Source organism: Amphibalanus amphitrite, unplaced genomic scaffold (genome assembly GCF_019059575.1).
Source record: "Amphibalanus amphitrite isolate SeventyFive unplaced genomic scaffold, NRLGWU_Aamphi_draft 000123F_arrow, whole genome shotgun sequence".
Taxonomy (NCBI): domain Eukaryota; kingdom Metazoa; phylum Arthropoda; class Thecostraca; order Balanomorpha; family Balanidae; genus Amphibalanus; species Amphibalanus amphitrite.
In genome coordinates, this window is record NW_024881618.1 from 562624 (window position 1) to 576533 (window position 13910).

At 53.3% G+C, this 13910-nt stretch overlaps 2 protein-coding genes across 13 annotated transcripts in view; one reads left to right on the top strand and one right to left on the bottom strand.

Moving 5' to 3' along the window:
• The window catches only part of LOC122381604 (glucose transporter type 1-like), a 72988-nt gene extending 64728 nt beyond the window's left edge, over positions 1–8260 (top strand). Inside the window, exons 11-14 of one of the 4 annotated variants that reach the window (XM_043365975.1) lie at positions 3572–3708; positions 4097–4132; positions 4439–4521; positions 6793–8260. In XM_043365975.1, coding sequence (XP_043221910.1) covers positions 3572–3708; positions 4097–4132; positions 4439–4521; positions 6793–6947 — 411 coding nt within the window. In that variant the 3' untranslated portion in view covers positions 6948–8260. Of the gene's footprint in view, positions 1–3571; positions 3709–4096; positions 4133–4191; positions 6068–6792 lie in introns of those variants that run through there. The other 3 variants (XR_006256557.1, XM_043365977.1, XM_043365976.1) reach the window with 3 other exon arrangements.
• Positions 8261–8797: 537 nt separating this feature from the next.
• Positions 8798–13910, bottom strand: part of LOC122381603 (endoplasmic reticulum mannosyl-oligosaccharide 1,2-alpha-mannosidase-like) — a 38941-nt gene continuing 33828 nt past the window's right edge. For all 9 annotated transcript variants that reach the window (XM_043365966.1, XM_043365969.1, XM_043365973.1 and 6 more), the window contains 3 exons: positions 13249–13413; positions 10862–11002; positions 8798–10524 (listed from right to left, as the gene is read on the bottom strand). In XM_043365966.1, coding sequence (XP_043221901.1) covers positions 10228–10524; positions 10862–11002; positions 13249–13413 — 603 coding nt within the window. In that variant the 3' untranslated portion in view covers positions 8798–10227. The remainder of the gene's footprint in view (positions 10525–10861; positions 11003–13248; positions 13414–13910) is intronic.

The following is a 13910-nucleotide window of genomic DNA, read 5'->3' on the forward strand; positions in this document are numbered from 1 at the left end:
ATGCAATTCTGATTCTTATACTGATGCAATGTTGATACAATAACTGATTCAGAAATGGTCGTATAGTCGATTAATTCGATTGATTCGAGAGTAACCTATTAAACACAACACTATGCATTTACATTTTATAAAACGTGAATAGGTATGCAGTATGCGCAGCTGTATCTTCGGGGAGCAGACGTCGGTGTCCGAGGTCATCTGGCAGTAGGGATCTTGATGGATTCGTAGGTTCACGATGATGACAGGAGTGCTTGCAAATTGGAAGGCTCGCGATCTTCTTTCAGGAATGGATGAGGAATATGCCTGGAATAGAGTAAGGGGAATCAGCATCGGGAAGGTGGTGGTTGGCAAATGACCAGTGGCCGTTGAAGTTGTTCCTATTAAACGATTGTCTGAAAAAGGATTGCTATTTCTACATATGTATCACTGAAGTACTTTCTTCAAAGATACATCAGTACTGAATGTTAGTAAGGCCATTTCCCACCTTTTCTATGGAAATTAGAACTTAAAAAAAATCAGTAGACCATTTTTCAAAAAAATAGTTACATCCTCTGGCGGCTTTTTTTCTGCATCCTCCCCCAAACGCAAAATGGATTTGGCCACACTGCCCCCCCCCCTCCCCTTCCCTCAGTGTATGTGTGTTCGTACAGTCGTGTACAGGTTGATGGTCCGCCACTCTTTATCCACCGGGTTCCTATGGCTCAGCATTGGCAGCAGCCGCCTGGTACCGGTAGGCTGTGCCGCATGACCCGAGAGTGAAGCGGCACAGCCTACCCACACTGTATGACACCGGCTCGGGTCGCCTGGTAGAGCGATTTGACCGGACGCTGCGTTACACCGGCTGGGGGGAGGGGGGGGGGGTAAGGGTCAGGCCTGTCTATTTGGCTCGGCTCGGTGGATGAGGCGGGCTGGAGTGTGGTGTGGGGCGGGGGTGATGTGGGGAGGGAGTGAGCGGACCTGGGGCTGGGTGTGTGTGGTCACTTGTCGCATAGAACCGATCGTAATCCACCCTCCAAAAATTCGCTTTAGAGATATTCACAAAACCCAGGGGGGTTCAAACACCCATCTCCCAAGTGGAGTGCGGAAGGACAGGTAAGGGTCCATACGGTCTCCTCATGAATTGCAGCAAAGAAAGAAAACAGACCTGTCACCAAATAATCTTTCTGAAAAGTGGACAAATCGCATAGCCTCGGACACAGAAATAAACATCCAGCACGCGAAGCGTCTCGAACCGGGCCTCTCACTACCGGTCAGTTTGACAGTCTAGCACTCCTACGCTGAGCTACACCGGATGGTGGCCACGGCCGGGGCAAAGTCTGGCCGGGCGGGCGGCGGGGCCGGGAGGTCGGCAGCAAAGTCAACGAATGTTTTTGTGGTTCCGGGTGCGGGTCGCTCTAGCTTGGTGGAATGATGATGGATCATTGGCAAAACTTTCAACGTGGCGTCCCGGTTCGAGCCTCATCGGGGCTCCGGCTACTTTTCCGAGTTAGGATCTGGTTTGATTTTAGTGGTTGCGAGCCATTTATACGGTTTTATATCTACATGTCGATTGTCGATTGATTGATTGATTGATTGATTCATTCGTTCATTTAATACATGTCGACATTTAAAGGGACTATCCCACCTTCTAAAATGTTGTTAAAACCAGTTAAATTGTGCCCGACGTTATAGATTGGATGACCAGGAACACGGTTCTGGCATTTATTTTTCATTAAACATCTTAGGCTTCCCATATTCCAAACACAAGCTTTCAAATATGTGACGTCACAGCCCAAAATTACCTCCTTCCCCAGGCCACATTACTGTCATAAAGCTGATTCTTTTTACTCTGTAGGCACCACAACAAAGTTCAGACCAAGTTTTAAGCGATTTTTCAACGAACAAACCCATTTAAATCAGAATGACTAAACGAGGTGACGTCACACTAACGGTCGCTCCATGTTGAAGATAGGGCCTTGCGCAAGGCCCATTTTCAAATGAAGGGAACGAATTTCTTCAACACCAAGAGGCCGCGGGGGTTGCAACCTAGATAGATAGTGGTTTCTGAACCTCGCCGCAAACTTGGCTATCTCAACTCAAACCCCATGTTAAAGGTGGGATAGTCCCTTTAACATACGAATTGACATCCAGGATCAATCCGATCAATCTACCATTTTCATAAGCGTATTGCCTAAATATCATGCATATATGTGGCACAAGACCTATGGTTGCCTCGATACTGTGCCAAATCACGTTTTGCACAATGCACAAGTAAATTGTATTCGCTGGGTCTTCCGTGTATTTTGCTTAGCAAAAACAGGAATGCAATTGTTAACCCTATTAGTGGCAGGGGGGGGGGGGGTTGTTTTCATCCACCCCTCAGGTTTTTCGGGAATATCTCCGAAACCGCTGAAGCTACGATGCTGAAATTTTCTGACTTTTCCTAAAACTAAATTTGGCACATTCCCGGAAAATTTCAAGTTCATAACTTTACCAGGGGCGGCTCCAGAGCACTGGGAATTGGGGGGTCCTATTCGTGAAGCGAGTCATTTGGGCGAAGATCACGATGCTGATGTAGTATAACTGTATGCACCAGTTTTACGAACAGTGAATGAAAGGTATCATGTGATAACATATACAAAGTTATTGTGCATCCTCTTTTGACACGTTTTGCTATAATTATAGGCGGATCCAGGCGTCCAAAAAGGGGGGTTATGTTTTACCTCCCAACATAGGTGCCCTGACACCGCCTATGCATGACCAATACAATTGTAGTCGTTCTCTCATAAGAAAATTGTAACATAACAAGACCATTACCACCCTTTTTAGAAACAGTACCAACAAAAACCTTATTTACTATACTTTTTGTGTACCCCCAATCTCAATGATCTGTATCCGCCTATGATTTTTGAAAATGCATATTTTTAGGATCCATGTGAATTCCTGGTTCATTCTCTATCGATCGGCAAAAGTTGCGTTAAGATTGGTTCAGAAACCTGGCCGTGATAAACAGTCTAAAATGTATCTGCAATTTGCCCGTTTTTACCCCCCTCTACCCCCCTATTGACATTTTTTTAATTCTTATTTTTTAGAAATGTAGATCACGTTGAGCGAAATCGAATGCCGTTTGAATTTTGAAAATCGGCCCGTTAGATCTCGAGATATCAGGGGGGGTCGTAAACAGCCCCCCCTGCCACTAATAGGGGTAGCCAGGAGCCTGCCACTAATAGGGTTAAGCGACGCAAAATGTGCAATGCAGCAAGTGACCACACACACCCGCCCAGCCCCCATGGTCCACCAACACGCCCCACACCACTCGCCAGCCCACGCCAACCACCGAGACGAGCCCCTCCCCCCGCGCTGGTCTGACGCGACAGCTGGTCTACAAAGCGCTCCACCCGGCGACCCGAGCCGATGTCAAACGGCGTGGGTAGACTGTGCCGCTTCACTCTCGGGTCATGCGGCACAGCCTACCGGTACCAGGCGGCTGCTGCCAATGCTGAGCCATAGGAACCCGGTGGATAAAGAGTAGGGGACCATCAACCTGTACACGACTGTACCACCCTGACATTCTCCGTCTCCCTTTCCGCAGAACGCGCTGGAGAACTACACGTTCCTGCCGTTCTCGGCGCTGCTGGCGATCTTCTGGGGATTCACGCTCAAAATGGTGCCCGAGACCAAGGGAAAGACGTTCGAGGAGATCGCCGCGCTGTTCCGACGATCCGAGCCGTGAGTCGTCGCGCTACAGTGCTGAGCTGGCACTCTCAGACGAGTCGCCGTGCTACAGAGCGTTGCTAGGATAACTGGTATGGGAACTGGGGTGCCGTTATGATAGGTGATGGATTTAGTGCTTTTGGGTTTGATTCCAAACTCTTGTGCTGTCATGATGGCACTTGATGGGTTGAACCAATTTATATGAAAGCAAGTATCACTAGAAAAGCTGTGTCAATCAAGCCACTACGTTGACAGAGAGAACCACTTTGCGGTACTTGCCGATCTTTGCTTGATGAACCAGTTGTAGGTTTAGACACCATTGGCCTTCCGCCACCGTTCTACCGGCCGTGTGCCCTGAGCTCGGCGCCGTGTCTGACCGCCCCTGGCTGTTCCGGCTGCCCAGTGGGAGCGAGCTGATGCTGGACGAAGATGGCTTCAGGTGAGCACCCCGCATGGTGTGTCTCCCACCTACCTCCCGCCCCGTCCGCTCTGTTGCAGACTGGTGCCCGAGCAGCAGCAGCAGCAGTACAAGACCGACGCGGGCACTGACAACGGCGCGTTCGAGTCTAGCTCGCAGCTGTAGCCGCCGTGTCTCTGCCCGCCCGCACCGCCCACCGCTGCGGGCCCGCGTGTGTGTGTGTCTGTGTGTGCGTGTGTGGTGCCGCGCGCTGTGTGACGCTGTTTGCCGTGACGCGTCACGTCTGGGGCTGCGTGACGCGAGTGACCGTCACCCGGCCGGTTGCAGGCCGATCACCAACGGCTCCCAGCCGGCGGCGGCGGCGCGGTTCGAGGTGCCGCCCCTGCTCGAGGCCCGCTACGTGCCGCCCTGTAAGGCACGCGCCGCGCGCCCGGCGCCTCTGTATCGGTGTGCCCCGTAGAGCATGTGTGTGTGATGGAGGCCTGGCCCCAGGGCAGGCGGTCGGAATATGTCAGAGAGACACTGGTCAGAGCTAACCGGAACTCGAACGGTGGGAGTTATTCGACTTTGATCCGTCCTTTTTACAGGACTATAGTAAATTTCCAGATTACAAGGATGGCATGACATTTGCAAATTTAGCCCAGCTAAACCAATACCTGTTGTTACACAACAGACCTCGTGCCTTGTCACATGCCTCATGGCATGGCCTGGTAACGCCACCTCAAAGCCAAAAAAGCTGTCGTTTCTGGTCGAGTCACGCTCGCTGTGCCTCGTCACGGCCTCTGAAGTGGCAGTTCGTCCTTAGCCGGAGGCCGCTGAGTTCACAGTCCTTACCCGAGGGCCACTGAGGTCACGGAATGCCATTCTCGAGAGGTTTGTATCTCTAGCTGATAGCGCTCAGCCTATCATCCACTTAGTGCGTGGTCAGTAAACAGCACCCAGTCAAGTTATCTATACCGTCCGACTCTGATCAGAGACAAAACAGCGGCGGATGCTCGAACGATTATACAAGCATCAGCGCTGCATCGCCTGGCTCTGACAGTTAGCATTGACCCTCAGCTGGTGACCTGTGACCGGTGACCTCTGGCCTGTGACCTCTGACCTCTGACCTGCCCCGGGGGTCTGCCATTCTCCTCAGCCGTGTCTGTACCCCCATCTATTACATCCGGCTTGCGTGCATGCTTGTTCCGACCATCCAGTAGACGGCATGTGTCGCGATATTGGCATGCTGTAGCGGCGGGCGGCCCGACGGCCCGGCCGCTCTGTTTATCCTGCTAATGATGGCCGATTTGGTTGTCGGCCGGTATCGGCCGCGGGCACGGTGTAATGTGGCCGTGACTAGCACGGTGGATGGAGTACTTATCGACGGGCGCACCGGGCCGTCAGGAGACCGGCCGCGGTACAAGACAGCGCCGGGGGACTCCGGTGGGGCGGAGACTATGGTGCCCTGATCTTGGGGTGCCTATATACTGCTACTTATCGGGGGAACGCAGCGTTGATTAACGCGGATAGCGACTCTGGGACAGCTGCTGCGGATGATAGCAGCTCATCTGGCCTTGATAGTGCAATGTGCGGCGGAGGACATTCGCTCGTTCATATATCGCTCGTTTTGCAGATGTGAATGTGCTGTATGTTGAATGCTGGATGGGTAGATAGCGTTCATTATCATCTGTCTCCGGACCCGGGATCGCGTCTCGTAGTTTTGTGTTGTTACTGAATGGTAATTTTCAACATTATCCCCGAAAATCGTCAGCATGAGCGTGGATCGTCGCCTGTTCCCGCATGCCTAATGTTCACTCGATTTATGTGTTCGGTGGTCGCCTGTGCCTTCCGTGGTTCCGACGTTGGATGTGATAGTGCGCCCACCCCATGTGCCAATGCTTCTGTAAGATACGGGGGCCGTATTTTTCTACATGTATCATGAAGAGGAGCATGTAATATAGATATGCCAGCTGTTATTACGGATTATGTAATTTGTTATTTGATTATGTAATGTCAGTGCAGCTTCATTGCAGCCTGGTTACGCTAGTGAAATGGTACCTAACTCAGATGACTTCAGAAAATATGTCTTATTCCGCTTCGAATCTTGGTAAGTAATCATGGCTTTTACATAACTGTTCGAAGGGAGTCGGCTCTTGGGTCTCGCTATGTGGGTCGCTAAGGTGATTAACAGACCCAGCTGTGTGACTGTTGCCTGGCTGGTAAGACACGCGTGCTGCCGATGCCCGTCGACCCAGCTGCTGTGCGGACTGGCACAAAGTCTTGACCCTCTCCCAACAGCAGCGAGAAGTCCCTGATGACGTCTCCCTAACCGTCCTTCCGAACACCACAGCTGCACCGTTTTTCTGTCTTTCCTCTCTCTGACATCGCAGTGAGCTGGCCAGTGTTCACAGCTGACCCGGTGTCGTCCTGCCGGCAGCAGCGCGGGGTCTTGGGCCTGAGTTGGTCAGTTACAGCCGGAGGTCACACAGCTGACCTGTGCCCCCCCCCCCCCCTGTGCCCCCCCCCTCTACAGCAGCTCGGGAGGTAGGGCCTTAGCTGGTCAGTTACAGTGATGTCACACGGCTGACCTGCGCCCCCCCCCCCCCTGTAGCAGCTCGGGAGGTCGCGCCCCAGCTGGTCAGTTACAGTGGAAGGTGACACAGCTGAACTCTGCCCCCCCCCCCCCCCCCCCTCTACAGCAGCTCGGGAGGTCGCGCCTGAGCTGGTCAGCCTGCACCCGTCGCTGGAGCGGCCGGCCGGCTGCGCGGCGGCGCCCAGCCCACTCGGGCCGCGCCTGGTCGACCGGCGCAGTCACCACCACCTGGAGCCGCTGGCGGCCGAGCTGAGCACGTGACGCCTGGGGCCGGGCCGCGCGCCCTGTCCGCCACCGCGCGCGCCGGCCTGGCTCACCGACAGGTCACTGGACACAGAGCCGTACCGGCTCAGCACGCAGGGTGGCCCGGCGCGTGACGACGCAGCGCCGGCGGTGGAGGCCGCAGCCCCGTCAGACGACCTGGCGCGCTGGGTAGGACGGTCCGGGGCAGGCGCCGCCTTCTGGGAAAGCTCAGAGAGGGAACTGGCTACAGAGCACGGACACCTGTGATCTCCGGAGGCTCAGTCGGACGCGTTGCGAGCACCTGAGCGGAAGTGGCGGCATTGGCAGCCCAGCTGTGATGGCGCGTGTGCCGCGCGACAATGACACGAACACGTGAAACCGAGCTCTCACCTGCCAAGTGTGGTTCGATGCGTTTGCTGTTGAATTAGGTAGTGATTTTCATTCAGTACTCAAATTGTATCAATTGTTGAACTTGTATTTCTATTTTATCTGAATGCAAAATATGACGCGAGTGGTGCTAGCCATGAAGAGTGTTGATTCTCATTCCAGTTTCTGAAGTCGGAGCGGCTCGTAAATGTTCGATAATGTTCAGACCGAGCCTGTTACTGAGCGCAGTGGCCGTGGTGGCGGCGTTGAAGGATCGGCGTGCGGCCGGCGCCGCACTGCTCTCGATAATCAGAAGATAATGAAGCTCAATATTTGTAGCTCCTGTAGTGTGCTGTGCGTTACGCGGCGCTGGCAGGTAGGGGGCCGGTGTGGGTCGATCGGACAGACGGGAGCGGAGTACTGTCGGTCCAGTCTGCTCAGTGGTATTCTGTCATCGGGCGGTGCGGAATACTGTCCAGTTAAATGGACATCCGCAGAGAAATGCAGCTCGACAGACGTGGTGTGGTTGGTCAGTGCGTCATTTTTCAATTCACAGGATGACAGGATTTCCTTACTCTTATTTCGGCGATTCTCGGGATCCTCGGGCTCATCGTTCGGCCTGCCGCGCGTCCCGGGGCCGCCGGTCGCGGCTGTCTGTCCGCAACTGGCGGGTTTGTTGCTGCAGCACTTCACTGCCCAGTTCCGCAGCGCCGGTTTCATACTCCGCCGCGGTCTCTGTGCGAGTTGAGTTTGTGAGTTGAGCGAGCGCGAGTCGCCGTGAGCCGGCGTGCGGCGGGCCCGGCCTGCCCTGGCCGCCCGATCCAACGATACGCTTACCGTTGTTGCGTTGGAGGGTGGCGTGCGGTGTGTGCTTCGGTCGCCCTTCTGCCAACCTTGGGATAGTCATGTCGACTGTCCGTGGACTGTCAGGTGCTATGTGGAAATGTGCTAGAGCTGAGGCCTCTTGCACCAAACTACCTAGCTAGGTAAAATCGAAAAAACCGGTTTCAGAATAAGCTAATCTAACGGTGGTAAATTTGTTTGCAATAGCCCAATACATGATCCTACATGTGCTTGCAAAATTTTGCATGCAAATTGTTACATTTGAGACTTGGACTGGGTATACGATGCAAAATAATCCAAGCATTGGTGCAAGAGGATTTTGGTGCAAGAGGCCTCAGATGAGTGGAGTGTCAAGTGTATATTTCAGTCTCGTGATGTGACTGTGCGGGTGTGATCGTGAGTGTGGTCCGTGATCTCTGAGGTCTGCCGTATGCCGGGACCGGAGCTACCCGTTCCGGCACGTGCCACCCGGCCGCCCACTCACTGCCCGGCCCGCGCACAGCGGCGCTCCACCGTCCGCTGGGGGTAGCTCTGGCCCGGCCAGGAGCCGACCACTGACAAAACAGCGTGAGGAGGTGATGTCTGTGTGTTCTATGGAGAACTGGGTGGATAAGAGCCAACTGGGATCAAATCAAACCCACCGCTCAAAACGAACAGACTGCATCACCACGCTGGTATATTAACACACATCGTTTGTCATGACACACATGCGGTCCCAGTCGTCTAACGGACCAGAGATTCCACGCGAGTGACGGTCACACAGTGTAAGGAGACCGCCGACCGGCCGACCGGCGGTCAGTCATCACGGTAGTCACACGGCACGGAGCCGCAGGCACGGCACGGCACGATATCAGAGGTGCGCCGCGCCGCTCACCACGTGTCACTGCATATAAAACATCTGGTACTCACGGCACGGCACGGCACACGTGATGTGCCGGGAGGAGACTGGTCACTGAGGACCGTGGGTCAAATCGGCAACAGCATTCCACGCTAGTACGTCCTCTGGTGTGAAAGGTGCAACTACGCTGAATATTTCAGTACAAACCAGAGCATGCTCAGTTGACCTGACTTGAGCCGGTAGTGGTGCTCACACAAGGCATGTTGTTGTAATATTTTGCGAAAAAATAGCACCTCAGCATAATACCATAATTGATCGCAGTCCATGCGATGTGCTTGAACAATGTCGCCAACTTGAAACATCGATGTCTGAATACTGTCGGTTGAACACTCGATGAACACTTCAACCTCTAAGTGAAATGTGCCTTACGTCATGAAACTGGTGCTTGATAACTAAGCAGCTCTATGAATGGACACTCCATGAACTAAATAGGATGTTTAAACTAAGCAAAACACTGAACAGAACAAACATATGTCGGCTTCCATTGCCAGTTAATACCGCCTTGCCGCATGGAGTGATTAGCAGCCACATGTTAGTAACAACTCGGCTCCTCTCTCCCTCCCCGGTACCGTTCATTTCTAAAACCTCGAGGGTAACACATCCGCAACCCAAATCCCATACACATATCAGTCATAAGTCCTCCGCTATAACATAATAACTTAACAAGTGAAGCTCAAATACTCCGCGAAATGTGCGACCATCACCCTGCCGAACCAAGCCACCACCCCAACCTAACCCTCCCTCCCCACGGGCGCCTGGCGGCCTCCAGAGCTCCCCAGACCGACACGGGGCCTGCCCCGGCGGTAGCCGTCCACTCCCCGGAGAGACCAGGCTGCGATGTACAAAAATTAACGCAGTCCTACTCTCTCATGAAGTGAGATAACTCTATGGCTCAGTGATGTGTAAGTAACCATCGATACTCGATCCCATCTGAGGCTGCGGTCCCACAACGGGAGGACCCATCACGACAGGCAGTGTCGGCGGCCTTCCCACCACCGTCTGCCAGTGTCACACACGCGACACACGGTATCGTCCCGTCCATACTTCACGGCACCGTCCACACGACGGTCCCATCTCCGATCGCTGAGGCAGAGTCGGACAGGCGCCCGGCCGCCCGGCCTGAATGTATCACAGAAGGACGAGCTGCAGCGAGCTCACATGAAGTCCTGGCCGCCGACCGGCGGGCCCAGTTCAGATGTAGTCGTGTCCGGCGCCCCCGGCCACCGGCGGCGCGGCGGCCAGCGGTGCGCGCGGCGGCGGCGCCGGAGGCCGGCGCAGTACCGGCAGCGGGTGCGCCTCCGTGTTGAACACGTAGTCGTTGAGGTTCAGAGTGCTCTGATCGTCGGAGAAGAGCAGGTACAGGTACTTGAGCGTCTCGCCGAGGAAGAACGACTCCATGGAGTCGCGCGGGTTGAGATTGTCCGGGTTACGCACGTCCCCGATACTCGTGTAGCCGCCCGTCGGCACACGAGCGTACTTCTCAAACGCCTGCGGGACAGGGGGACGGTCAGAGGCTGGGACTGGGTCACTGGACATCGGCAGGGAGATTGGAGAAGGAGAGTGTCTCTCGGTCTCGGCAATCAACAGTCATAACTTAGCGGGAGAAAGTGCTTCTCAATGAAATGTGCAACGGAGGCAATAACGAGAGAACGAAAAACAAAGAATGCTTTTAAAGGAACTTCCTCAGCATCCAGTATGGTAGGGTTGAGGGATCGGGAATAGCTCACAAGCTCACCTGGAAAATGTTCCACCCCCAGTCCTGGTAGATGTATCATCTCACCTGGAAAATATTCCACCCCCAGTCCTGGTAGATGTATCATCTCACCTGGAAAATGTTCCAGCCCCAGTCCTGGTAGGTGCGGTTGCCGGTCAGGTGGTACAGGTACCACAGCGACTCCACCGTCTCCGGCCGCAGCAGGCTGTGCGCGTCCAGCGGCTTCACGTAGAAGTCGGTCGTAGAGTCCGGCTGTGGTATAACGGGACGAGGTCAGCGAGGGAGAGGAGCTGAACAGAGAGAGGTCAGCACGAGACCGGCTGAGCAGACAGGGTGGGGAGAGAGGATGGAGGTCAGCGCTAGGAACAGGGAGGTCGGGTGGGACAAGGTTGGAATAAAAGGTAAAGATTCAGCCGAGACCTCGACATAGGAAAAAAACAAACAGTACGGGAGAAGTATAAAGACAGGGAGCAGTCTAAAGACAAGGGTTACAGCCACCGTGGAGCTGAGTCGGTAATGGCTGAAGTGGGCTCCAAGGATCAATGTCTTATCGTTTCGGTACCTCAGCACCTGACACGGGGTTATCCGCGGTCGGGCCAACGGGTTCGAGACACTTCAGAGCTCCGACAACAGCCGTGTCGTTGGGTGGAAGCTATTTACCCTAAAGGTGAATCAAAGATAAAGATAAAGGTCCTTCAAACAATCGCCATCGAAAACTGCGTCAACTACACACTGAATATTGTGTAGGTAATGAACAATCTCAGCTGGTGTTATATGAGTGTTTGGAGCACGTCCACCGTGAAGTGACCTCAGTCCACACTCAGAACTTCCGCGCCGAGAACAAAACTCCGGTGAAGTAAGCGCAAGTAAATAAACAGTGCGCGACACGAGGGGGTATCGGAAAGTTCTGATCATCGCCATGAGCTAGATATGAAAGAAAGTTAATTTTTTACGTGATGTTCATTAGGTACTTCTCCACAAGTCACCACACAAGACTACGATTTTTTCCATCGTTTCTTGAGCTGCCTCAGGCCGCCATAGTAGAACCCTTCCCACTTCCCGGTAAATCACTGCTCCACCTCATTAATGACGTCATTTCTGTCATTAAATCACCGGTCGTACTGTGTATTATTTGCCTCCTGTAACAATCCAGAGTCACTTAATACCCGGTCAGATGAATTTGTTAGACGCAGTAGGATTTAATGCCCACATCATGCTATTTCTTCAATCTCAGCTCAGGTCGAATGAGCGCGGGGCGTGTCGGCGGGGAGAAAGACATCCTATCGGCCTTTTGGCAGCGATTCCGCTGGGAGACATCTCGCAACCCCTTCAAAAGTGTGCTTAGTACGTGCTAATTATTATCCGACCCTCATCAATTCAGTCGGTAATGACTACCTCAGGCCAGACCCAGAACACTGACTACATTGACCTTCCATATGGGTTTCTGTATCGTCACCTTTAGAAGGGCAGATGTGCTGTGCTTCAACTTCTTGATTATTTCTTTTGCCTCTGCATCAAATACGTACACGCAACATTCGTCAAGGTCACCAAACGATCGAAGATACCTTCAATTTTCTAAAAAGGTGCCCCAAGCCGGCGAGGGTTAAACAAAGTCAACACATGAGCTCCTAGGGAGGTTGACACCTTTATCGTGCGTAACAGGCACTGCTAACATTAAGACCATTCTGATGCATGATCATTTGGAAGGTCACACGACGATCTGCAAGGATGAGGTCCTCCACTTCCTTCACAATCACCACCTTGTCAGTCTTTGGTAGTCACCCGGTTCTTGACTCCCCTGCAAGAGCCATGCAATTTGAAAAAAATATTTTGCATTTTACGGTAAGTGCATAAGATTTTTTTTCGCCATAAGCTACTTTCACTTTCCTAATGCATTTTCTCAGTGTAATACCCTTTTAATGCATTAGTTGGATGACGGTTCGGTCCTCAATGGGCCGAACTCATTGCGCATCTTTTTTATTTCGAAGTCTTTCCGACATAAGATAAAACTGCTTTTCAGGATTTTTTTTTTCTGCATGAGCATTGTTCTTAAGGACCAAATACAACACCAACAAAAAATGATTGAAATTTAATATAACTTCTGTGTGATGATCAGAACTTTTCGGTACCCCCTCGTACAAGGTCACGCTACACCTTTCTAGCATCTGCAAAACCGTACAGTATCCAGCTCCACCATCCGGCACTGGAATAGGGCGCGCTAGTCTCTGGTGCCACCCTGACCCACGATCCCAGCGGCAGCGCCCATCCCGGCCACGTTCATGTTGAAGTAGGTTATCTCTGGCGCCACCCCGGTCCCTGATCCCCGAGCTCAGCCCCCACCGCGACTCACGTTCATGTTGAAGTAGGTGATCTCTGGCGCCAGTCCGGTCCCTGACCCACGATCCCAGCCCCACCGCGACTCACGTTCATGTTGAAGTAGGTGATCTCTGGCGCCACCCCGGTCCCTAATCCCCGATCCCAGCCCCACCGCGACTCACGTTCATGTTGAAGTAGGTGATCTCTGGCGCCAGTCCGGTGGCCTGACGGCTGTAGGTGAGGTAGCACGTGTACATCAGCTCCTCGGCCAGCTTCATGTAGGACGGCGGCAGGCCCAGTCGCACGCTCAGCGCCAGCGTGCCCGGCAGAAAACAGGCCAGGTGGTCCTGGTGGATGTCCGTGAAGTTAGCGTCAGCAACAGCAACGAATACAGCGTCGGATTCAGAATCGCTTAAAGAACTCATTTTAGGGCAATTGGGGGACGGGGAGCAAGAATATGACCTTTATTTGGCCTTACTTATTTGGCCTCTTACCCCTTACCCCTTAATCGGCCCTTAAAGGAAGGGGCGCGTCAAAAGTGCCTCAAGGGTTCGTCTGATCGCCAAAATAAGGGTCGCAATCGATTCCCCGGGTCAATATCTAGCCGCAGCCTCGGGTTCCAGATGTGTGCAACTTACCCCTTACCCCTTAATCGGCCCTTAAAGGAAGGCGCGCGTCAAAAGTGCCTCAAGGGTTCGTCTGATCGCCAAAATAAGGGTCGCAATCGATTCCCCGGGTCAATATCTAGCCGCAGCCTCGGGTTCCAGATGTGTGCAACTTATCCCTTACCCCTTAATCGGCCCTTAAAGGAAGGGGCGCGTCAAAAGTGCCTCAAGGGTTCGAC